The sequence below is a fragment of the Micropterus dolomieu genome, linkage group LG13, assembly GCF_021292245.1.
Source record: "Micropterus dolomieu isolate WLL.071019.BEF.003 ecotype Adirondacks linkage group LG13, ASM2129224v1, whole genome shotgun sequence".
NCBI lineage: Eukaryota > Metazoa > Chordata > Actinopteri > Centrarchiformes > Centrarchidae > Micropterus > Micropterus dolomieu.
Window position 1 is genome coordinate 9,696,038 of NC_060162.1, and position 26,278 is coordinate 9,722,315.

Below are 26,278 nucleotides of genomic sequence, written 5' to 3' on the forward strand. Positions count from 1 at the left end.
ATGGTGAGCAAAGAGCCCAACCACTTACTCACAGGCCGAACCAACGGCAAGAGCACCTTGGCGGACAAGTTGCCTGGGACAATGACTGTGCGCTCTGTGCTGCTCAATCGAGACTCCCCAGATATTGAGAGCCGCCTCAAGCGGCGCCGTAACCGCACACACCAGGTCCGCTTTAAAGACTTGGAGGATGGCAGCAGCAGCAGTGGCAACAGTGGAACAGGAGAAAACAATAGCCATCAGAGGCCTGCCACAGATTGTGGCAGCCCACATCCTCTTCGCAAACACAACAGCAGGTCCCCCCAGCCATGGACTGAAAAGGATGGGGCACGGACTGAGGGTCTACCTGGCCAAACGTCTGTGGTGGGGGCTGTGCGTGGGGACATGGCAAGTACTATAGAGGTGGTGGCCGCTTTCTTAGCCAGGGCCCCTCCTCATCCATTGACGCCGGGTCCTACACGTAGATGCTGGGCACCACCACAGACTAACTCCCTAACCTTGCCAATGACACGCAAGCCCAGTACGAGCACCAGCACAGCCATCCAGACCTCCCCATGCCTGAAAAAGCCCCAGTCCCTCTCTTCCACACACACACGTAGCCACAGCCTGGGGGACTCAGTGGGCATGGATGGGGATGACGAACACGACTCTCAAGATGAGTACCTTACGCACAACCATGTGTTGTTGCCGGGGTCCAAAGACCAGAATGGTCCTCCTGTACCTGGGGATCGAACTGTGGTAGAAAGGAGGTCTAAAGCCTCCAGGACAGACATTAAATCAGCTGTTAGTGTGGTAAAAAACTCAAGGCACAGCTGTCCTCCTTCAGTCCTTCTTACCACTGAGCCATGTCACTGTTCCTCTGTATCCTGTCGAGATGGCCCCAAGCGTCAAGGAAGCAGTACTCCCTCAGTGGTCAGGAGGAGAAAACGGCTGAACAGGACAACAAGTGATCCTGGAAAGGAAGTGCACTACTGCAATACTCTCACTCAGACTGAAAGCCCTAGGCCATCCCTGCAACCCTCAAATGCCAGACTCTGTACTACCCAAGTTCAAACTGAGAGCCCTTCCACACCTCTAAATTCAAAATATTGCACGGCCCAAAGTCAAACTGAGAGTCAACATCAGCCTCCACCTTTGAGTGACAAACAATGCACAACTCAAATTCAAATCATGAACTCTCGTCCAACCCTACCTCCAAATGCTGAGCAGTGCACCACTCAAATACAAACAGACTCGCCCTGTCACTCTCCTCCAAATCATCAACTTTGCACTACCCAGACACAAAATTGCAGCCCCTGTGCTTCCCCACCTCTGACAGAATCATCAATGCAAATTCAATCTGAGAGTCCTGTATCCCCAACTACAACTCAAGACCCTCCCACCACCCAAATAACTACTGTGCCTTACTGTTCCTCTCCCCCACCTACAAGTGCACCAACACAGACCCCTGAACACTGCGCTAAGCCACCTTGCTCCTCTCCAGCAGAGCCAGCTTGCACCGCTTCACCTCCACCCATAGCACTGTCCATTCCTTGCTGCACTTCTGCACCTACTATCGTCCAACACCCTATCCCCTATTATACTGTTGTGTCGCCACCAACAACCCCCAGCACAGCTGTTGTCTGCTCCAGTCCTCTCTCAACTGTCCACACCCAAAACTGCACCTCCCCAATCTCAAACATAGTATCATCAGCTCCCCTGACCTGTTCCACCCCGACCCCAACTATAACTCCCACTGTAACTCTCTCTGACCCCACCAGTTATCCAACCACTGCCCCTAATGTAACACATCAACCCCCAACCAATACATCAATCGCGACACCTCCTACAAATCCAACACCCTGTACATTTGTAACTCAAACTGCCTTGTCTTGCACCTCCATATCGTATTACTCTACTACACATCCGATTGGTCCCAATGCCCCTCACCCAAATTCTGCTTCACCTTCTTATGCCACTCTCATACAAACTGTATCTCATTGCAACATCCCATGTCAAGCTCGGCAAAATACCTCTTCTGCCAACACAGGCACAACCCCCTACTCCTCCCCAGTCCCCAAACTAAAATCATGCACTTCTCCACCTCCACTTGTGAAAACATATGTGTCCACTCTTCCAAATGCACAACTATGTGCAACACCAACTAAAGCTGTTCCTCTGTACTCTTCCACATTTCGTGCTGCGCCACCATACACCCCTCCCTCTCAGGCCCCTTACAATGCTCAGGATAAGAGGGGCATTCGACTTCCACCTCCTCCCCCACCACCTCCACCTTACACACCACGCAAAAATGGAAGTGATCCACCAGGTCCTGCAAGCCGAACACCCATGCTCAGGGCAGACAGTAAAAGCAGCAAGAAAGATAAAGACAGGGACAATGAGAAAAAGGAAGATATAAAATGTACAGACTCGCCCAACCTCTGTAAGAGAGCCAGCTCTCTGAAGCACAGAGCTCATACTCCGCCAGTTGCTGGGATGAAGGAAGAGAAGCAGTCCTCCTCCTCCTCTCCTGCCAAGGCCTGTTTTAAGTCCAGCTGTCTCAGCTCAGCCCAGGCTCAGCTTGGGGCACTGCACAAAATGCTCTGCTCAGGCGCCAACGCTAGGCCTAACACCCCTAACAGCCAAAACCCTTTCCCTCCAAACCAGCAGGGTTGCTCTGGAGCCAGGGGCTGCACTGCTTCTGGGGAGCGGCCTACTGCTGGGCCCTTGACTGCCACCCAGGCTGACACACTAAGACAGGTCCAGGAAATTCTGGGAGGGTTGGTGTCTGGGGCCAGGTGTAAACTGGATCCATCCAGGGTAACAGAAAAGCTCCTGAGCCCCAACGGACCCCTGCACGATATTCGTAGCCTGCAGAACCAGCTCCACAGCCTGGAGGGAGTTCTGGAGACCAGCCAGAACACCATTAAGGTCCTGTTGGATGTCATTCAAGACCTTGAGAAGAAGGAAGCCGAGAGAGACGGGTGAGGCAATTTTTGATTATGGGCGTCAGTTTACATTGTAATATTGAAAACGTAATGCCTGCATACTCACTCCAACAACACAAACCTATTTTAATCTAAATGTTTTGAGCTCAATCAGACCTTTGTCAGGTCATAATACATACTGCATTACATAATAGTAAGCTTACCTTATTACTGTAACATTATCAACATCCAATTGCTGACATAAGTTGCTCTGATGATTTTTCACACTTGCATTTAATTTGTCCTTGGCTGATCTAAGTCCACATTTAATGTGATTTCACCCTTCAAAGTGCTGCGGTATTCTAATAAGTATTTTCAAGACATGGATCTGTTGCTCAAACTGGACTTCATGGATCGTGTTTCATGTCTCACCGGTACCTGAATCAACAGGCCCCCACCAACTCAGCCTTTTGCATTGGATTATTTTCAAAGTACATTGTGTCTCACACAATTCACAAATGTGTTTTTGGAGATAGTATTTGTTATATAAATCCCCAAAACATTTGCGAATCCTTCTGTGTGCATTCATTAATACTGAGACTGATCTGAGTCCATACTGATAAGCCTTCCATCTCCTGGATCTACTCAAACCAGTCTCACCAGTACCTGAAACAACACACCCACACCAATGCAGCCCCTTATGATCTTATCCTTTTGTTTGGTGCTAATCTTGAGTCGGGGATAACCCTGCTATGGAGTGGGGTTTAGTATGAGGCTTCAGGCTTGCATTTGTTAGCCTAAGTGTTTAACTTCAGTCAGACTACTTTCGAAGACAACTACATTTTACATTTGAAAGGCTACAAATGTACCCCAGGTGTATAATTTAAGAATTTCACATCGCAGGGTAGATGACCTAGGATCACAGTATTATTCTTTGCACCACATGTCCAAGGTGGTGTTCAAAGGTAGCGTTAACAGTAGTGCGAAATGTTGCATAGCCCAAGGTTAAATCAAGGGTTTTGAAAGGGGTTTAAATGCAGTGTGAAAGCCCTGGGCCAAAAGAGGACCTATCCACCATTTGAAGTTGTAAATGTGAAATGACTGGAAGCCGCAGGATAATGGAGCTGTAAACCCAGGGCTAACAGGGGTTCTCAGCCCAGGGCCAAGTGTAGTGTGAAACGCTATCTGGTAATCTGTAGCCAACTTTAATATTCAGTCTGTTTACACTTATTGAATATATAAAAATGTTTTGATAGATAGATACATAAATAGTTAGGAATAAGACAGGGAGAGAAGACCAAACAATAAACACATAAATTACAAGTGCCTGGTATTTTGGAGACCTGGAAAGTAAATGTCAGCATGTAGCCTAAGTGCCTGCTATTTTATTCCCAGACAGTTAATTTCTCAAGTGAGGATCTGGTTCTATCCATGCAAAAACAAATAAGGGACAGACATGATGTGATCATAGCTTTGCACTAAAAGAGAGTCTCCTCTCTCCTGGAATGGAGTAGACAAGTGGGTTGTTGTAGGCAGATTATTCTTCAAAAAGGGAATATCCACAACCCAGCGGTAACAACCTCACTGCATCATGTGCTGTGAATATTACAGATAGATAGTTGTTGTGCCTAAGCTTTGCTGTGATGCAGCTCATCTATTTATAGCCAATCCCGGCATTGTCAGCATTGTAAATACTTTGGCAACAAAGCTGTGTGGACAGAAAACTATGTAAATTTGGTGAGAATGAGAAGGCCAAAGAGACAGAAGTGGTTAAAACAGCAGGGTGAGCAAAAGACAGAGAAAAAGAAATACCAGACTGAATGCAAGACAGAAGGCAGCAGAGCATCTGTTGTTATTTTTATGAAGTCTCATGTCAGTCATGCAACTCTCAATCTCAACCTCAACTCTGAAGAAAGAGTTTATGTCATGTCAGACCACAGGGAGCGGTTGTGGAGCTTGTTTTTTACCCATTTCGCAGCAGCCCATTCCTCATGCATGTATGCAGCAGACAGGGATTGATAGAAATCTGCATTTGGCTGTCATCATGTTGGTGGTTTCAGATGCGCCATGCCTCTTAGTGTAAACCCTTTACTATTATCATCAAGTCTTTAATTAATCTGCTTCCTACATTGTAAGCTTCTTAGTAATTTCTCCTGCCTTATCACACCAAAATAGTAAATGATGTGGGGATGAGAGAACTCTTGAAACGATAGACGTGGATGGATGTGTGTCTATGAATCCATGGAAAGGCTTGACTGATATCTGAGCAGCGTAATCCAAATCACACTGTTAACACTAATGCCAGCACTATACTTTGCAGACATTTGAACATGTGACTGCACGGCCCTCTGTCTCATAAACTGACTTGCGTGTTCTAGTATAAGAATTCAGTGATGGGGCTAAGTCTAATGCACGCAGACTTGACTTTTACCTCATAAGCATTATTTTATGCCTGGAGTGATATAGTGACTCATAGTTTACGTAACAGCCTGAGCCTGTTGGAAGGGGTATCGTTCATTAAATAATTATCAGGGGTGATTTCAGAGAGGAGATTGGTGTATTTGCCGGGGTGTGTGTGCCAGATATCCGGTTCAACAAGGGAAACGATAACCTGAATTTGTCTTTGTGGGCTCACACAAACGCACACACAACATCACTCTTTTACCCCTGATATGTCATCTCTGTGCTTCTCAACAGAAGACATTCCTACAGGACCGGACAGGACATTGAGAACTGTGGGACCTGCAGGGACTGTGCCTGCATCATCTACAGGTATGTGGATGGATGTGTCCTCCTGTGAGAGTGAATTTCTACATATTTATCGCTTCTTTTACATGCGAGCACTGCGAGCACAGTGCGTGTCTCGGTGCACAGTTATGTGCATCACGCTGTCATTTCCAATCACATCAGTTTTGAGACTTCAGTTTCATGGCATGGTAGGATTGTCATTCTGCTCTGTGTGACAGCACAGCCAGATGCAGCACTTTGAGTATGGCCACTCATAGCGCAAATACCACTTCAGGTTTGATCACTGAACACAGTTATAAGAGATTTATTAAGACTTATCACACACGTACTCTCATGCCCTAGCTCTCAGATTTAATGAGGTGAACAACAACACAGACTTAAGTTGTGCACCCGTGTGCCCACTTGGTTTCATCCCTTCTCCTCTACGCTTTTCATTTTCTACTCTCCTTATCTCTCTTTTACACACACAGATGCACATGGTATCAAATTCACAAACACACACACACGTACACACATGCATAGTTACTGCATAATCATTCCACTCCAAGATTTGAATTGAAATCAATCAATTACCAAACGGGATTTCACACTTTACAGGAGGGTGAAGAAAGGCAAACAGAAAAGTGTGGATTGCTATGAAATTAAAATCCCTGTTTCTTAGTTGTAAATGTCAAAATTGCAAAAGAAAATAAGGGTTATTAGTAGAAGAAGCAAATCTTGCAAAGGAGAATAAATAGTGGCGAGAGAGGAGGGATGACATTCAGAGAGTTTATATACACATATATTATCTGATTATCACTGGATTAACCCTAACACATGAAATATTTATCCAATTTTTTAAAACATTTTTCTTTTCGATTTTCTTTTCTTTTTTCCTTCTCTTTTTTTTTTTTTTTTTTTTACTTATATAAGATACTATGTCCGTTTATATACTATATTCATATTACATTTATATAATACAAAATTTCTATACGGTAACATTTTTATGTATTTAATCATTGTATTTAAATTTATCGTATTACAGCATACTTCACTCCAGTAGATTGCTTTATATTGTATTGTTACAAATATTACACCAATGCTCATAAGAAAACATTTATGTACACTAAATTTTTAGCATCTAATTTTGATTTATTGTTTATTCTACTTATTCTTTTATGGTATCTGCAAATAAGGGACACTTGTGCATGCATTCCTGCTCTATACTATTAAAGATTGTACGATTCTCCTCTCCTCCACCTTTAGTTTTTCCAACCGGTTGAGGCAGATGGCTGCCCACCTTGGTCTAGGTTCTGCTCAAGGGTCCTGCCTGTTCTGTCACTGTTGGCAAGTGCTTGCTCTTTGTGGGAATTGTTGGATTTCTGTTAATAATGTTATAAAGTAATGTACAGTCTAGACCCGCTCTATATGTGAAGTGCCCTGAGATAACTTCTGCTCTGATTTGGGGCTATATCAATAAAATAAAATTTTGAAGACAATCTGGTTTCCCCAATTACCACTGAACATTTCTTATATGGATACAATTGTTAAACCAATCTTTAATTGGTTTGATTAAATAATTTAACGATGGTATGGCAGTTGAAACCATAAAAGCATTATGAACTGCAAAACAATGGTGATTTGGGGATTTTCAAAAGAATACCTATAAATAGGTACCTACTGATTTTCAACATTATAGTACAACAAAATAAAGGTAGATATTGGTAATTATAATTTTATTATTAATGATTATTATATTCAATCAAGCAAATGTTTACCTTAAAATTTTGGTAACAATACAAATCTTACCACAACTTTCTTAGCAAAATGAGGAGCTTGGTAAGGCAGCCATCTTGAATTTGGTAAATAAGGGCCCTGTACTTCCTGCATTACACTGAGAATCCACTAGAGGGCAGTTTACACGTGCCAGATTGAATGCAATATGTTTGTCAGGTAATTATTGATCTTGCTGATATGTGTATCAAATAGTATAAAAATTGTGTTACGGGTTATGGCAGTTCTCTGATTATTACTTTTATAACTTTCATTTAAACACCTTAGAGGCGTTACGTTAGTCAAATTATATCCTAAAACTGAGAAAGCATAACCCAATTAACAGGCTAGCTTTCACCATCAATCTTTCTAATTGTGGACTGGAGCAGTGAAATATTGTGTGCATACACTTTAGACTTTAGATTGCATTCAGTAATTTGATTGTGCATAGTCACCTACGCACTCCTTTATTATTTATTATTCTGTAGTGCTAATAAGGTGTTTCCTGTAGCTACAAAACCATCCTTGACATTAACCTGATTATCAAACAAATTATGCTATTCCTGAAGTTTAAATTATTGTAAAGCACATAAATGATTCAATCAAACCAGCATCCTAATATGGTTATTTATAGTGTGTATGCAAACCTCCTCAATCAAGAAACATGGAGAAGAAAAAGAAAGACAGTGGGGGAGGACAAGAAGAAAGACAGTTGAGGATAAGAGAGCAGAAAGCAAAAAGATCTGTGAGAAAAGATCTGAGTTTTAGAAATGGAACAAGATAGAAAGAGCACAGGGAGAAGAAGCCCATGAAGAAAATGATTCATTCAGAAACTCAATACAGCTTCATCTTGAAAGATTAGAATATTACAGTGAGGGTGGCAGCTCAAGAATTTCAGTATGAAGCAATGATAGTTCTTTATCTTGAAGAAAGGGAATAAGATATACAGACGAGGACTATAATGAGAGATTGTTGATTGGAGAGTGACGTGAGAGAGTAAGTTATCGTTCTGGTATGTTGTACTTATATTACACTCCTCAGTCGACATCCAAAGCCACTGTTTTTACGGTCAGATGGGAACTTATCACTCAATCAACCTGTCAAGTCGACATGCTTCTTTCATGTGCGACAAGAGGATTTCCCTGCTTTGAAAAGGGAGGAGATTTTCTTTTCTTTGAGGCTCAAGCTGAGCTGAGTCTAAAAAAGGGAATCTGGCCACGATAGAGAAAAAGGTGTTGGAGGAGAGAGAGAAGATAAAGTGAAGCCTGAAAAGGAGTGAGTGATGGAAAAGCCATAAAATCTGACAGGACAGATTCTATCAATTTAAATGCCTCTTGAAGAAGTCAGCCCTCAAAGAAAAGCCCAACTCAGCACCACACAGTATCAATCTAGCTGGAAAGCTCAGACAGGAACTTATTTGGAAAACTGAGAATAAGTTGCATGAAGGAATATTTGTCCTCGCCCAATAAACCACAAAAAAATTGATCTGCAGTAAAGCAAATGTCACAGAACTGTAAACAATCAAAATTGTTACACAAACAGTAGATCAAAAGAGTATGTGTTATGTGAAAGAGGTTCCTGAGTGTTGAACCCACAGATATTATCGCTTGACTCTGCAGTTCACCTCAGCGCTACAGAGCGTTTTGGTTAAATCTCACAGCTCTCATTTTCATTGTTTTCGGCCGCACCCAGCAGCTGTATAGACATATACACATATAGACACAGATTAGTTTTTAAATCATGCACTATGGTCAATGCAATTCTGAATAATTTCCCACTATTAAAACCTCCTGTTTGCACTATTAAGCAACAGTTACACAGCTTTTATTTAGACTTGGTTTAAACTTTTGTTTTTTTAGTTATGTTTCACTAATTGATTAATTCAGTTACATAGTTAGAATATTGTATTATTTCCTATATTTTGTTTGCAGAAATTTTACATAGATGTATGAGGGCTATGAATGGCAGCAGAAAACAATTTAAGCCCCAAAATGATAAACCAACTGTACACTACATGCCCATCGGCATGTACAGTGGAATGTGTAGCAGATAAAGAGACAGATATGTCCCTCAGGAGTTGGTGGAGAGCTAAAAGAGAGTAAATATTGGACTTGTGGCCAAAAACCCAAAACCAAATAAATCTTACTGTTCCTTGTGTCGATAGAGGTGTCAATAGGAAACTGTTTGCTAACAAGTTCCATATATATATATATATATATATATATATATAGTTCTTCATCAGGTGACGTTAATTTTGTGGGGTTTTTCTGCTTGTTGTGCTGCCAAGTGGCCAAAACATTTATTAATGTGGCTTTAAATTCCAGTGGAAATCATATTTTTAGCAGAACTGCAAATATGTCATGATAGAGTTTACAAATCCTGTGTATTTAGTTTGAACGTGTGTGAGTATTATAACTTGAATTTAGTCCTGGAATAAGCACGGTAGGTTATACAATGTATGATAGAATATTTTGAGATAGTTATTTGTTTTGTTCATTTAAAAACCTAAAGGAGACAATCAAAGGTTTTTGCTTTAAAATAGGTAAATGGCAGGAAATGACAAATAGTTCAGTAAAATATAGACAAATAAAAGTCAAACAAAAACAATAGCAATATGTTAAGTACAAACTATTATGATACACTGTGCGTTTAAGTGTGCCTTTGTGTGTTTGCACACAGAGCTTTGTTCTGCAGTCGCTCAGGATGTCTTTCGGGCCAAAGCTTATATAAAAATGCTAATGACACTTAAAGCATACAAATGATACTAGTGGCTACAGAGTGTAACATTTTGAACATTTTGTCCTCAACCAAGACAAAAGTAAGCCCTTCATTTGTTCTGGCTTTTAAGGGTCTCACATTACAGGAGGAATAATTTATGATGTATCTGATGTTATTTATCCAACACCAGTGGCACATTAACTGCATGTCAATATGTGAATCTGATTGTGTGGCCGAGTAGGACTGTTAATTAGTGAGTGGAGTTTTGATAATGGCAAACGGGCTGCATGATACAAAGTAGGGAGGTCTAGGAAGGAATTGTTGTGCTTAATCCCTGTGGAGTGTGCGGAGACGGCAGGCTAATCAGATCTGTACTCTCCTGCTTTATCAGTACTGCTGCTCTGTCTAATGCTCGATCACGCATTTCACTGAAGGAGCTCGATAGGCTGCTAGTCTGAGATGGATTAATGACTCTCTGGACCGTAAGTTTTTGGTTAAACTGTCCACTAAGAGATCTTTTTTCAAAATCCGTCATCGCCTTCACTGAACAACTGATTATTGAGAAAAAGGTTTTCTGAGGAAGCATTCTTGCTCTTTCTCTCATCCCTTCTGGCGGACTGTTATTTGTGGGGATGCCATTCACGCTCGTTTGATATCAGTACTGCGGCCTCATTACACACGTATTGTTTTCTCTCTATTCCTCATTTACAGTCTGTGTGGACTCTTTTAAGCATCCTATTTGTCAATGAATGCCTCTTCACATCAGTGATCATGCATATGCATGCCAGGCGCGGTGGTGGTGGTGGTGCCAGGGTGGAGGATTCCTCTACTGAGTCTCCAAGACTCGTAGGATGAAGGATATAGACTGATCCATTGGGATTGCTTGAGACGAACAGTTTGTGACAGCGCCTACAGTAACAACTCATCACTCGCCATTGTCACCACACACCCATCATGAATCAATGCTTCCTGACGCACATCTCCACTGACACACAATCGCATGATGGGACTAGATACTCGCACGCTGTCCCTCGATTGCGATAGACCAGAGAGTGAGTTGGTGGAGACTCTGGAGACTTGGCACAGGGAAGGAAATCGGGATGACTCTTCATGCATCTCAATAACTCCAACTTTTTTTCTCTCGTTCATTCTCAGCATCTTTTATATTATTTTTTATTTATTTATTTATTTATTTTTACAAATGCCTAACTCTAGTGTCAGTGAAATATTCATCCACATTAAAAATGAATGACAGCATCTTTAAAAGATTTTAAAAAGTAATAATAGTGTTAAAAGACACCCAGAGACATCGCACTGTTGGCTTGGTGCGGGTGAAGGATGGCTGCCAGACACATTTCTCCAATAGATCCCCGTGATGGAGCAGTGCCGCATGTCTTGCATGCTTAAACAGGCAGTATAATGTAGCCTGATAAGTTTCAGAAAAAATTAATTGATTGCGTTACAATAATTCGAAACAGCTTGTGGGGAAATAACATGAATACAAGTTTTTTTGTGCATCTGAGAGAAGGGAAAATTGAGGATTTGTACTCTAATGTGCAGGATCTAGTAAGAACAATGTATAGTGTCTTTGCTGTCACTCAAGGCAGCGTTAAGAGCTGTGGGCTGTGGTGCATGAAGCCCTCATTCACACTACTCCTGCCCTCTATAATGCGCTTCTGTCTACTTCCCCGTCTCCAGAGTGCTACTTCTCAGCTTGGGCTCACGTTTCCTTTCACTGCCTTTGATTCACTTTTCTCACTTGGCCACAGAAGGACATAGCGTTCCAATTTAAATACTCTCTACATGGTGCCAACTCTGACCCAGAGCTACTGACAGCTTCTCGTTGTCCTGGTTTTATCCAGAGGAATACTGTACTCTATAGACATCAGAAAGAGGCGCCTTTTCCAGTAGATTGCTTGTGTCACTTCCTCTGCTGTCATACCCCCATTTCTCAGTTTTTCTCTGCTTTCAATATATTTCACACTTAAGTGGGGATGAGGAGGAGTGGTGCAAACTCACAGCTCCGGATTGGGTATAGGACAAGCAGGAAAGAGGGGTGAGAGCAGCGTCAGAGAGGAGGTGAGTAGGAAAGATTGTCTAGGCAGCTACAGTTTTGCTTTCCCTTCCACAGCCAAATGAACCAGAACCCGAGGTGTTTCTGTGCACAGTTTATTCAGGGAACCCTACATCTGCACTTTACATACAGTGTGCAAATGAGCTTGTCCAAAATACATCAGTGCCTGAGTGTGTGCACATTTAGCTTAGCTCTTCTGAAATACAGTGATGTGTGAGCAAATTATAGATGAACTTCTCATGTTCACGGTCACAAGGATATTTCGGAACCTGTATCCAGCCTCCAGTCGTTCATTAAACATTGACAATTCTCTTCCATTATCATAACAAGGAGTGAAAAGACCTGACTGAATAGAATTCTTGGGAAAATATAGCGGTTAAGAGAAAGGAGGATGGGGAAAGTGCATCTGTGTGTGTGTTTAAAAGACAGTGAAGACATAATATGAATTTTAAATGCAACTTAAAAAAAACATTAAAGTGTCTGTAATGTATAGGTGTTTAAAAGGGGTGTATTGATTTGTTTCCTAGCAGCATTTATTAAAGAACTGAAAGTGCTACGTGACATATCGGGAGGTTGTGGGCGTGAATGGTGGGCATACAAAGTGCAGCAGTTTGACACTGGAGACCAGGATTCAAATCCTGGTGGGGTTGGGTTTATGCAACAGAAGGACTCTTGTAAAAGTTGGGGAAAGATTGTGGTTTTGGTAAACATTAAGTACACACATAAAGTCTTTTGACATTTTCTGTATTTAACCAAAACTGCTATCTTTCCCTTACCTCAATCTTGGTACCCACCCCTATTGTCTGGTCAATTTAGCCTCTCGGAGCAACAGCCAATGTTTTGGGGCTTCCGGTGTAGCCAGTGAATATCTGGATAACGGACATCTGGGCGAAGACTTCCTCTTCTGCGCGCCGGTCGTTGTTTACAGTCCAATGAGCAATTTCGGAACTGATCAGCTCTTGTCTGACAACAGTTTGAATGCAGGTACATTTTATAAAAAGCTGATAAAAAATGCTGATTGGTCAATAATACTTAGACTACAAACGGAAACCAGAATGCTTCTGATACCAAAATCTTGTCCCTCTTGTCCCTTGACAAAGTGCTGTCAGTACCTAAATATTAATATAATAAGTACATAAATCAGCATAAAGAGCAATTGAAGCAGTTTGTCTTCAGTTGACTTGTGGCTCAAGCTTTCCAGTTCATCTTGGGTTGAGATTCTGATGCTTACTGTATAAATTCTTTGATACTTTGCAGATAAGTTTTTTTTAACAATGTTTCCTCATTAAGTCATTTTGTTAATAGAAAAAGTAATCTGGGTGGCATTATGTTTACTTAAAACATACATAAACATAATTTATAGGAGACAGGGTTTCATTTCCTTTAAATCCCTTGTGCATGGGCTCGCAATCCTGCATGGGAAAGGTGGACCATATAATATAAAGAGGTACAAAGTACCATATATAGGTGATTATAGAATGCATTGAATGGATTTTGTTGAAATGAAAATATTTATGATTTAAAGAATATTAAGAATAAACTGTATATATCTTTTACACTAAATAATTCAAAACTAGCTTATCAACCAGTAAGTAATGCACTTATTTAATCAAATTCCCTTCAGCCAAGCAACATCAGGATAATCTTCTAACTGCAGAGCCTGGATTTGCTTTTCCCTGATATTTCAAATCACCACGTTGTCCACATCTGTCAGGAAATTGATCCGAACATGAACAGATTTCTTACTTGCTGTGTTTCTTAAACCCAAAATAGAGAGAGAGAAAAAGCTGATAAATAGAAACTGAAAGACAACAAGAGTGGAAAATAAGAGCTGGTGTATTTTCAGTTTAACTGAATATGAGAGGTTTTCGTTTCTCTAAAGAAAGATTTGTCAGATTCTTGATTCTGACCTTTTGCTAACAACCCTGTCAGAGCTTTCAGACCTGTCACTGTGAGTGTGTGTGTGCACGCGCGCACCGCTTCCCCCGTGGATGAGGCTGATAATGGAGAAGTTGTGTGTGTGAAATGTGTAAAGGGCAAGGCAGGCAGTTCTTCTGCAGTAATCCATCTTTACTTCAGGGCTGAGCCACAGAGCAACAGGCATCTCACAGGGGAGAAGAAGAAAATACACTGTTGGCATCACTCTCATTCATATTAAACTACACAGAGGAAATGCTCAGCCAGCAGGGGCACGAGATTTTCACAGCAAGAAAATAGAAATGAAGAGTATTATTTGTTCCATATATTAGTTTTTTCTCTGGCACCGTTGACAGCGCAACAGTTACAAAAACAACAGTAGTATTTGAAATGTAAGAGTCTCAGACCATTCACTGGAGATGTGAAACCATAAAATTGTTATGTGTCCTAACAAATCTGCATCCATCCACTGGTGAGTTTGTTTGGGTGAAGAAATGACAGATATAGGGCTGGGTGTGAAACAGAGGGAGCAGGAGCGAGAGACACACATTGAGAACAGGGAGAGTGAGATCCCTTGTTCATGCTGTTTGGCAATAATCACAGAGCCAGAGCCCGTGCCAACAGTGAGTGCCAGATGGTGCCCATCACCGATGTGCCACGTCTTTGAAACGGGGAGGAGAGAGGAAGATCAAGAGTGGCATGTGGAACAAGGAAGCACTGCCTAATGTTGATGATGTGTCATATAAATACTAATCAAGCTAGAATCACACCCACAGCTAAATTAGATCCCTAAAGCTCTTCCACTGGCACCCACTCTCAGTCTTCTTCCTGCTTTGGCACTGCCCTTATTTTAAAATCAGAGATCATCGATAGACTGAATGCTAATGGTGGCCATAAAGTGTATTTATGGCCACCACTTTATATTGAGGTTAAAAGTGGTAACTAATTGCCTTATTAATGGTTAATAAATAATTTTTTAATGTGTCATAGATAGGTTATAAGCATTTTTAGGTTGTAAGAAATCCCTGGCTAATGCTTTATCTCAAGCATGAAGGTGGACAATTGCTCTAAATTAATTTGTTTGTACAACATTGCCCTTTACTGATGCTCTACTAGAATGGGTTTTATTGTTAATCTGTAAGGCATTGGTAAATGACTTATTTTATTATTTTTAAAAAGGTTGACTTATAAGAAAGTGGTACCATATTTATGTGTAACAAAACTCAATACATTTATACAGTATTTACTCTAATTTGACCCCCCAAAGAATCCAAGGTCCACTTACTAGCATTTCCTGGTGCTTTCAGTCACATCACAGTCTTCATCAGCAGATAGCGTTTATGTGTGTTAACACATGCATTTTATTACGCATGCATAATTTACATACAGATGTCAATCACCCAATCTATAAATTTCCTCCCTTTTTTCTTTATCCAATTATCTGTGAGTCTTTTTGGAAAAACTTAAAGAAAGTTTATTATCTCCAGACACACAACACATATCTTGGCAGAGGCAACAAAACAAACCACTGTTATTCTGTTAAATACGTCTGTCATATTTACTTGACCTCTTCAGTCATCCAAAAAAATCCCATTTAGTTATTTTTTTAAAAGAATTGAGATAAACAATGGTGTTTATCAGCTCTCTATTTTCTGCATCTATGCACATATCTTCCAAGATCCTCCCCCACGACTCACCTTAGCCCTAAATCTTCATTACCCCTTGAGACCGTTGTCATCCATCCCACCTCCAAATGCTAGAGGTGAAACAAAAAACACCCCCTCTTCACACAAAGACAACAATGAAGAAAGCTTCAATGTGTTAGTGTGTGTTTATGACTTGGTGCGGCAGAGATAAAGATGGATGGATCCTAACTGCTTTTTTTCAGGTGGCAAACTGCCACCCTGCTGTCACACCCTCACCTCAATAGCCACTCATCCATCAGAGCCTTCCGCTCCAGCAGCTATCACTCAATACCTCAGTGGTGCTGAGGACAAACAGTTACTGAGTGAAACCAGCCATCACCTTTTGCCTTTTAATTCACCTTAGCTGACTTACTGAACAGTTACTTTATCATTGTACATGACTCGTGACTTTTGAACAAATTATAACTACACTACAAAAGTACTTTTGTATCTACCCACCACTGAGCATTGGCTAGATATTCATTGTGGGCGGGTTCTGTGGAAAAATCTTGGCTTAAATGTTAGGACAGACTGGGTAAGCACACCTCATCACATATGTTGCACTAAATTTGGCCCACAACAGCCCCGGGTGGCCGAACAGTAAATTCTGGTCCAATTTCCTCAATGCCAGAACTATTATCAACACAGATCTGCATCTGAGTTTAACTGTACTGAAGCTGTGCTTATGCTCTGACTTAAAGTTCTGACTGAATTGCAATAGCATGTTCAGTGGTTCATGGTCCACATTAACAGGGAAGGTTATCCATGCTAGCGCAAACTTTTCTGCTCAGCGGTTTAGAAACAACCCCATACAGGCAAATGCAGACCAAACTCTGCAGTTCCCCTCAGCTGTGCAAGGGTTTTTTGCAAGTTTTGGTTCACTCTCACTGTTCTAATAGCATGTGTTCGGCGGCTGCAGACAATTGTTTTTTCAATTACTTTTTGTTGGAAATACTTTGTAACAAAATTGTTGGCAGACAGACAAAGAGTTACCAACTAGCTGGTGAAAACTTTTAGCTGCCAGAGATTTCCCATAGGAGTGAGAGGAGACCAAAACCAGAGCTAAAAGAGAGTGAATATTGAATTTACATTTGCCACGTTGACATAAACACATTTCCAAATAAATGAAGCAGCTACAGTATATGCTAATACGTTCATCATATCGGATTAAATTAATAGCTTGTTTACAGTTTACACATATTTGCATTTAAGCGGATAGTAAGATGGGAAGATCAATAATAGTCTCACTGTTGGATTAAAATCTGCCGACCAACATCTTTGAAGACCACAGGTTTAATTCCTACAATTCACAAGGGGTTCTGAACCTTTTTATTAATGAACGTAGTTTTTTCACTTAATGCTAAGATAAGCAGCTGCTGGCTCATATTTACAGACATGAGAGTGGTATTGAACTTCTCATCTAACTCTGCCAGAAAGCAAATAAGTGTATCTCCCAAAATGTCAAACCCTTACTTTAAAAGTTTGATAAGTTAAGTTGCTGCCACCAAGTGGCCAAAAAGTAAGAAATCAGTTACTGTCCTTTTCTCTTTTGTCTCTTATTTCCTAGTTTCTTTAACTGACTCTTTGACGTATTTGTGTTGTCATAGGTCTGCGTCTCACCTTCCACTATTTCTATTCTTCTACTACATTTATTAATCAGGCGGCTCACAGCAGCTACTGACACAGGCAGTTAGCTGATAGCTGCATGCACGCACTGAGAACTCCCAGAGTAAACCAGTAATGAGTGCGAATTCACAGTGAACAGCTTTTTTCCCACAGAGCAGATCCTGGATGCTCAGGACTGCCAGCCTCGCTTTTGGCTGCTGGTTTGGTGTATGCAAGCTTGTCTCATTTATACACTTTGTACAGCATCTTCCCATGGTACAATGAGCTCTACAGAGTAAACAAAACACTGAGAGTTAGACTACAATAGCGGGTCAAGTCTTAAGCTGGTACAGGCTAGTCTTAAGCTGGTACAGACTACCTCTGATGGGACTATAAGCTCCTGGCCTACATATGCTTTTGTTTCCTCATCCCTAGCTTATGCTTCCTCAGTAATCAATCTTAACCTCGCTTGCTCTTTATTTACAAAGCTATTTAATGCAGAGGATTTTCTCTGATCTTAAACCTGCCAGGTTCTTCATCTGGTCCCTTCAATGAACAACAATTTTGTGTTATTTATTCATGCACATGGAGAGAAATACAAACAAGGTGAGAGTCTAGTCTGCCCTTTCTCTCACAATGGCTGTGCTGTTGATTTTAGAAAAACAAAGCACTGTGGAAAGTGCCAGAGGTCACTAATAAGGTCACATTTGTAAAAGCTTTGTGGATAATTGTTATGAAAATGTAAATATTAGGCATTCATTATCACACAATGGAAAAAGAGAATGCAAGAGATGCAAGCAAGAGGACAGAGATCCAGGGAGACAGTAACATTAAAGCTGCACAAGGTTACATTATTTAAAGTCATCCATAACAGGTTTCCCTTTGTTTATTCTGAATTGCTGCCAAGCACTTCAGCACTTATTATGAAGCCAAATGTATTGACCTTGAAAACAAGTATCCTAGCACATAAAGTTTCAGTACTATATATTGTTCTGTCTTATGCTGAGAGGTGTTGTCGTGTAATGTGATCCGACTACCAGTGATGTGCATTTAAGCTTTTAGCATCCTATGATTAGCATAAATTATATTGCATAGTCAAACCCGACGTGGATAGCATAAATCATATGATGATGTGTCCCTGAGGTATTAGTCATGTTTACAGTCTGAGTGTCTTTCTTTTCTTGCTCTGTCACACGGTCTCCTCCTAGCGATACATACTGAAATAAAGCCTCACCATTCTCAGCCTGTTGCAGACATCAATTTCCATTGGTTCTTTCCGGAGTCTACTATCTTGTTAGTGAAGCCTGTTCTATACCTTCAGTTTCTTTTGATGAGGTTTTCTCCAAACCTTTGTGAGCTTGATGAATGAAGGTGTGGATATGCAAGATTAATGATTTCGAAATAAAAATCTGATTGCTCTGCAGTCACGCTGGAACTTGTATCTTGTTGATGTATCTTTTGGAGCACAAATCACTCATATTTTGTTTTTTTGTATTTTGTTTTAAGCCTGTCATCCTGAGGTACTGATTTATTATATTACTTCCAGGTATCAGACATAGTTCAAAACCTGTAAATGACTCGCTGTCTTGAGACATTTTTTAGCCATGCTAGCAGCGTGGCTCTATGGATGACACAAGCATTCATGGTTCCCAGAGGATGAGTATGGTGATCGTCAGACTTCTCCTCTAGTGCCACCATGAGGTTAACATTTGTGGTTTTGATAGAAATATTTCAACAACAATTGAAAGGTCAGGAGAGTTAGTTATTTGGTTATCCCTTAATCTTTCATGTAGTGCCATCATCAGGTCAAAATTAAAACATTTTCAAATTAAGGCAATTTGAGCTGCACTTACTGCTGAGTTCAGCACACTGCTGTGCTGCATCGACTGCTGCTTTTTCTTAACATAGTGAAAAGCTGTTGTGGTGTGGCACAAGCCATTGGAAATAATGGGTTTCAGAGTACAGTGGTGCTGTTGACCAAATACCTGCAAACTAATAACACTCCAATCTGCTTTACTTTGTGTTTAGTGCTAATTTCTATAATTAATAATCAGTCCCACTAGGATTTCACGGGCCTTTTTAGTAATTGTTGCGGGGTTTGTTGAATTTGTGTTAATAGTTGCGATCTTGACATCACAAAATCCTGGAGGGACTGAATAATTCTTGCTGAACATGATGAACATTGTCATTGTGATGCTGACGTTAGCATTTAGCTAAAAACATTGCTGTGTACAGCCTACAGAGCTGCTAGCATGGTTGTAGACTCTTGCTGAGGTGCCCTTTACTCTTTGTTATGAGCTTGCCTGTGATTTTACTTTTTATTTAATCATTTCTCTGTTTCATTCAGGTTTTATTGCCTGGCCAAATCCCTGACCTGCAAAATATACAACTGCCCTTACTGTCCAATATTGCTAAATGATGCACACACAGTTTCTGCTTGTCACAGACTCCACCTGACAGACTTGAATGACTTCTGAAGTACTGATCAAACATCTACTTTTCCTATATTTTGATGGCATTATATACCTTAGCTTTTGTTCAAGAGCAACAAAAATTATGTTTGCACTGTAGCTAAATCTACTGATAAGTACTAGAATTCACACACAGTGAAAATATGAAGAGTGCATTGACAAATACTCAAACAACACTGAGGCAGTGCATTTATTCTTAAGCATTCAGTGTGATGCTGCTTGTAAGCTTATTGCAATGGATGAGCTGAACAAAATCACACCAGTTGGATAGATTACCATGAAATGTTATATACTGTTACAGTCTTTTAAATTACGCACATATTTGTTAACATCACACTCCAAAATCAATGCAATGTGAATGTTAATGTAAGTATCGAAGGAGGATTTTATAAGCCAGACCACTGTTTGGGACGCTCTGTGACAGCCAAGCAGCTGGTGGGACCATCTTAGAATAATAGTCCGAGAAGAGTGCAATACCTCAGGGTACAGCCTGTTCTCTCCTGAGAAGTAATAGGAAGGTTGTTGTTGTTGTGTTTGTGTGTGTTTGTGTCTGTGTGTGTATGGGTGGATGTTGAGTGGTTACAGTAGATGGAGGTGTTTCCATGTGCCCGCATGCACACATACACATTCATCTGTGGTATTGTGCGTTGGCATATGCTTGCATTTGTGGGTGTGGTACCTCATGACAGACAAACAGCGCTCTCTACGGAGAGGTCTACTGCTCATGTAATTCCTGCTGAAATGAAATGTTCTATTCTTTAAAAAAAAAAGATATTCAGCTTATAGGAGAGAAAATTGCAAAGATATTTCGAGTTGATTGCCTTTGCACTGCTATATTTCTGCTGAAGTCTCTCCTCCACCACTCAGCAAAAGCACAGAGGAGGAGGAATGATGATCTCCTGCTAGTGCTGTTGTATGAATGTTTTATAGATAGAAGGATGAAAAAGAGATGAAGCCCTGCTCAACCTCTGTGCTTATATTATTTTAAAATACTGTTTTAAAATATTGTTTTCAGCTTGTCAGATTTTTTGCCTGTATCCAATCTGACAGCACTTAATATCCTCATTTACACAAAGTGCAGTGCGGTGCAAGTATCCTGCTCTTTCTTCTGAGAGCCAGCACGCTATACTGTGTGTAAGTTCATCTGACTGTAGTAAAAGCTATATTACCATACACAGCAATATGATATATATAATTTATATAGCCAGTAATAATGTTAATAATATTTCAAATGTTATTGTTAGTTTTCTCTAATTGTTTTAAATGGGAGTTTTGAATAACCTTGAATTCCAAACAAATGATCTGGTAACTACAAATCTGCTGATTCAAAGTCCCCTCTAGAGATGCGCTGGGGTAGTGCTCTTGGGCAAGGTCACCATCTCCCAAAATGAATGATTAAAAAAGAGGAGACTCATACAGTGAAGGATGGAATGACGTGCAAAGTAAGGTCATACATTGGGAATGGATAGTGTATTACTGACACAAGCTTTACAGAAAGAAATATTGTAATAAACTTTGGCGTCACTTTGATCCTCCCACTGAAACTCTGAGGTTATAGACTCGGAGTTGTAATACAATTAGATTACATACATCCCACACCTGGTGGGACTCCACAATCAGTGACATCATCAACAAATTGCAAGGGTACACCAGAGATCATCACAGAAATAGTGTTGTAGTCTTTTTCCCTATTGATAAAAAGATTTTTAGATTGTTTAGCTTGGGTCCCTAACTATGCATTATTTGTAATGGCTAAATGAATACAGTCCATTTCTATGTTGCCCTTTTTGTTTTCGATTAAACTGGGTTATTGAGACATCTTAACATTTTGGGGATGTACTCTTAAAGTTACACTCTTCATGGTTTATATCTTTGTGTATTAGTGTTTATGTATTCTTGTCACTTTATTGTGTAAACACAATGTAAACACACCTACTGTCTCTGCACTGGAGGGAACTAATGTGAAAACACATTTCTTTCCACTTTAGTTACACTAGAGTTAAAATGACCTTGCAACTGCCACCTATACACTCAGGTCAGCACACTAGCAGCATCATTCTCTCTCATGCTCCCACTTCTATAACCTATATTATGGTTTACATCATCCTTAAAACACGCCTAATTTACCCACAGGTGCGACCTGAGGTAGGATGCAGCCTATAGCCGAAAAAGCTGAGATGTGAGCAGAGGACAGAAGAGGAGCAGCTGAAAGAAATTTGTTAGGTTCCCCAGCTTCCTGCCTGGCACAGTTTGTGGGCTCAGTGTGCAGATAATTAAGGTTGAGGGTGGACTGCTCCCTACAGCGCCAATGTGCCTTCATGACACGGAGCTGTGGACCAGGGCTATTCATTTTCACATAGAGGGAACACAGCAGACGCAAGGCAAGAGCCACTGGGGAGCTCTATAGGGAGCTGAGCTGTATGGTGGCACAAATAAGGAGACTGTGAAGATGGTGGAATGGAGTACTTTATTTACTCTATTCATTTCAGGGTGGAAAAGCGGCACAGACAAATTCCATTGCTTACTTTTCCTATTGACTAGCACCTCATTTTACGCAGCTTTGGAGGTTTGTTTCAGGCTGTGAAGCAGTCCCAGCTACCACAAAAAGGTTTAGTTGAGGTGGCTGTTTTTCCTACCTGCTGTAAATATTGCGGAGGGAAGAAATCCTCTCCACTGCTCTTTGCACCCACTCACTTTTTAACTGTTTACTCTGTCCGTACCCGTTGCCTGCACTGTGCTCCCGTCTGGAGTTTGATGTTTCATTTGCTTTTTTGTGCATTAGAATACTAGTGGGCATCCAGAGTGAAGTGGTTGAGTGACTGAGGGAGTGGGAGTTATGAAGCCAGATGGATATGAATGCGAGAGTCCTCATTGTTCTTGCCTGAAAACTCCAGGCCCTGCTGCTGCTGCTGAGCTCAGTTCTTCTTGCTTCCTCTGCAGCACTCCTCGTATCCTCAACCGAGGGAGTCCTCTTTATTTCCAGCATCTGTGCTTTGATGAGAAACACCATCTAACTAGGCCACTGCATAATAAGCAAGAATAGCAGCAAAGTAAAATGAATAAAAAAAGAAAGGGGGAATCAGTTCATGGGGGGAAAGCTTACCCAACATGTAACTGCTGACAAAAGTAATTCAGCAAGCAAATATTGTCCTTATTCCTTTATTGCAGATGCATTCATTTATTATTGCTTACCTTTACCTATAGCTTCTGCAGAGGTGCATCAGAGTTCAAATCTCATTTCGGCAGTGAAGCCCCTGAGCTGTGCTGTCATGTGACTGACAATGCACCTTGCTGACTTTTAGTTTGGTGTGTGTGTCAACTGCAGTCCCACGATCCCTCCTGGTGCTGCAACATTTCTGTGATACTCAGCATTTTAGCGCTTGATTCACTTTGTCAACAGCTTCGTTATTGTCTACTGGCAGGTGTGGGAGTCTTCACTGCTTCTCTTTGATGTTTTTCACACTAGTTCTTCCTTGTATCTGGTGCTGTGCATTCTATGTCTTTATTCATGCAATGTTTAATGTGGCTATAATTGTTGTTTTTTTGTTATAAAAATGTGACAATGTGCTCATAGTGATGAGCCTACAGAGAACTATCACATGAAGCAGCAGGCAGCTGTTTTCAGTGAAAAAGCTTTAAAAACCCACTGTACACTACCTGCTCATCAAACAGCAGACAGGCACAGTTAGTAAATAGATGGCAAACATCTGGCTGGCTAAAGAGCCAGATATTTCTCTAAAGAGTTGGTACAGACCAAGAACAGAGAGTGAATATTGGGCTTACATTCTTCAGGTGGTCAGGAACATTACTCCAAATGAATGATAATGTTGCCCCATAACTGCTGGATGTGTAAATTATCAACTGTTTACTAAGAAGAACAATTTCAAAGGTGATGATATTTCAATGTTGTGTTCACAACAAAAATCTGTTATTGCAGGATTAAACACACATAACATATAACCAACACTTTTCTGCGTTGTCTTTCTCTTTCTAGTGTAGAGCATGACTTTCGTCTGCAGGAAGGGCAGGTGGTACGCACATGGAAGGTGGGCGACCCTCCTGAGGGCTCACCACAGCCCGCCACTCCCCAGCCCACCACACCCAACCAACAAGACTCCCCTCAACTGGTGCGACCCCCTGCCACCACCAAGAAGAACAGGAAGAAATGTTTCTGGTTCCTCTGAGTGCTAGAGGATAGAGCGAAAGACATTTTGATACTTTAGTGCACTGCATACCCTTCTTTGAAAAACAACAGAAGATAAACTGTGGAGATTTGATTCAAAAACAAGTGTGGAATGAACTGGAGAATTAAAATGCAAACATAAAACTGTAGGAGGACAAAGAGTTACAGAGGTTATAATTTTAGCTGTTGCTTTTGGAGTTGATGAGAATGGTTTGACTGGGGCACACATGTTGTTACTGCTCTTAAAATGCCTCTTCAGCACTTACAGGTTTGATACCGGTGCAGGGAAGTAAAAGTGCTGAAGTCAAATAAAAGCAAAAGTTCAGTCCACAAGATGACTCACAGTTAGGAAGCAATTAGGAGATATAAAGAGAATATATAGCGGGTGGAAAGGGGCAAGGGGCACAGTACAAGAGGCAATACAGCAGAGTGGATGGAGAATATTTATAAAAGATGAAAAGAAAAGAGTTTATAGGCAAAGAGAGAAAAAGATTGAGTGGAAGGATTCATCTTCATTAATGGACTAATGAGGGTCAGAACACCAGCTTTTATAACCAGAGACATTTAAAAATAATTATTATGACCTGTATTTAAAACTTTTAATATACTGTAATTGATGACAAACTATTACATATGTCTACATGCACATACAGCACACACACACACAAAGCACATGCATAAACAAATGAACACCACATATTTACATAAAAAGCATATAAATTCAATGAGTGAGTTGAGTTCTGTACATATCAGAGCTATTCTGCTTGGATGCTATATTTCAGATATGGATGACTGCTCTATAAAAGTATTTTACCACAGCTGATTGTGTTTGTTTTCATTATGGGTTCAACAGTTTTAGCTATTATTAGTGGAAGAGGTATAGAGTTGATATTTTTATAATCTGTAGCAAATGCCAGTGCGAAAACAATCTGAAAACAATGTGGCTATGTGAAGGGGATGATGAACCTACAGTGAATTATCACCTGAATCTGCAGCTCCCCTCAGCTTTACGGAGCTTTATAGTGAGTTTCAGCTCATTGTTTTGATTGGTTCACTCTTACCACTCTAATAGAGCCACAGCAGGCAGCTGTTTAAAAAAAAAAGCTCTAAAAATCCACTGCACACAGCCTACTTGGCACCAAGCTGCAAACAGACAAACTTTAGTTCAGCATTTACAAGCTAAAGATCCAGATATTTAAGAGTTGTTGGTGACCAAATACAGAACAAAAAGCAGAGTGAATAATGGACTTACATTCTTCAAGTGGCCACAAACAGGACTCCAAATTAAGGCTAATCAGTTGGTTGTGTAAACACAACGTTTTGCTAACAGGTTTGCCATTACTTAAATAGTGATGTCAGTATTGTATTTACAGCTAAACACTAAAAGTACCAATACAGTACACTCTATTACAAGTAAAGTCCTGCATTGAAAATCCTACATAGGTACAAGTACAGAGGTATAATCAGCAAAATGTACTTAAAATATCAAAAGTAAAAGTACTCGTTCTGCAGAAAAATGGCCCGTGTTAGTGATATAATCTTTTACAGTACATTATTTGACAGTTCACACTGATGCATCAGCATTTTACTGCTGTAGGTGGTTGAAGTGGAGATAGTTTTAACTAGTCCAGATGTTCCCAACTTAGGGTTTGCTAGCACTCTGAAGGGTCACAAGAAAAATCGGAGGGGTCATAAGATGATGGAAGTACAAAAGAATGAAAAGAGAAAAAGTTCTGCTACACCAATTTGTATTCAAATTTGGACTTTCTTGTCACATAGTGGACATTCATAACCTCTGTGGGCCTTGGACAGTTTAAATGATCATTTAACTAAAACCATGAGAGAAGTGTTGAGGGAATCTCTCGTTGGTGAAACTGCTCTGCTCTGAAATATGACAAGAGGTTGCAAGTAGAAATAACTATTCTGTAATTGGTCATAAGTCAAAAACTTGGGGACCACTAGTACAATCTATACCAATGAATTGGATTTTAAAAGGTCATCATGTGTTTTATATGTAACATCTTAATATGAAAGTAACTAGTAACGACCGAGGTGTAGTGGAACAAAAAGAACAAATATTTAGTAGGAGGAGCATTAAGTAGTACAAGAGTAAGTACTTCAAAATTGTACCTAAGTAGAGTACTAACAAATGTACTTAGTTGCTCTCCTGGATTGGCTATTATTATAAGCCATTTTATTGGTCACTTTTAGGACACAAGGAT

The 26,278-nt window shown here is 40.5% G+C and overlaps 1 protein-coding gene across 1 annotated transcript; it reads left to right on the forward strand.

Moving 5' to 3' along the window:
* Positions 1-24,057, forward strand: LOC123982204 (protein INSYN2B). Its single transcript, XM_046067621.1, has 4 exons — positions 1-789; positions 2,206-2,960; positions 5,601-5,675; positions 23,868-24,057. The coding sequence occupies exons 1-4, from the start codon at positions 1-3 to the stop codon at positions 24,055-24,057; spliced, it is 1,809 nt and encodes a 602-aa protein (XP_045923577.1).
* Positions 24,058-26,278: the final 2,221 nt, after the last annotated feature.

Excerpts from the sequence above, each read along its gene's own strand:
- LOC123982204 (XM_046067621.1), top strand. The coding sequence starts at position 1 with ATGGTGAGCAAAGAGCCCAACCACTTACTCACAGGCCGAACCAACGGC. Across the intron at positions 790-2,205 it reads TTAAATCAGCTGTTAGTGTG|GCCCCTTACAATGCTCAGGA; the intron begins GTAAAAAACTCA and ends CCTCCCTCTCAG. Across the intron at positions 5,676-23,867 it reads TGTGCCTGCATCATCTACAG|TGTAGAGCATGACTTTCGTC; the intron begins GTATGTGGATGG and ends TTCTCTTTCTAG.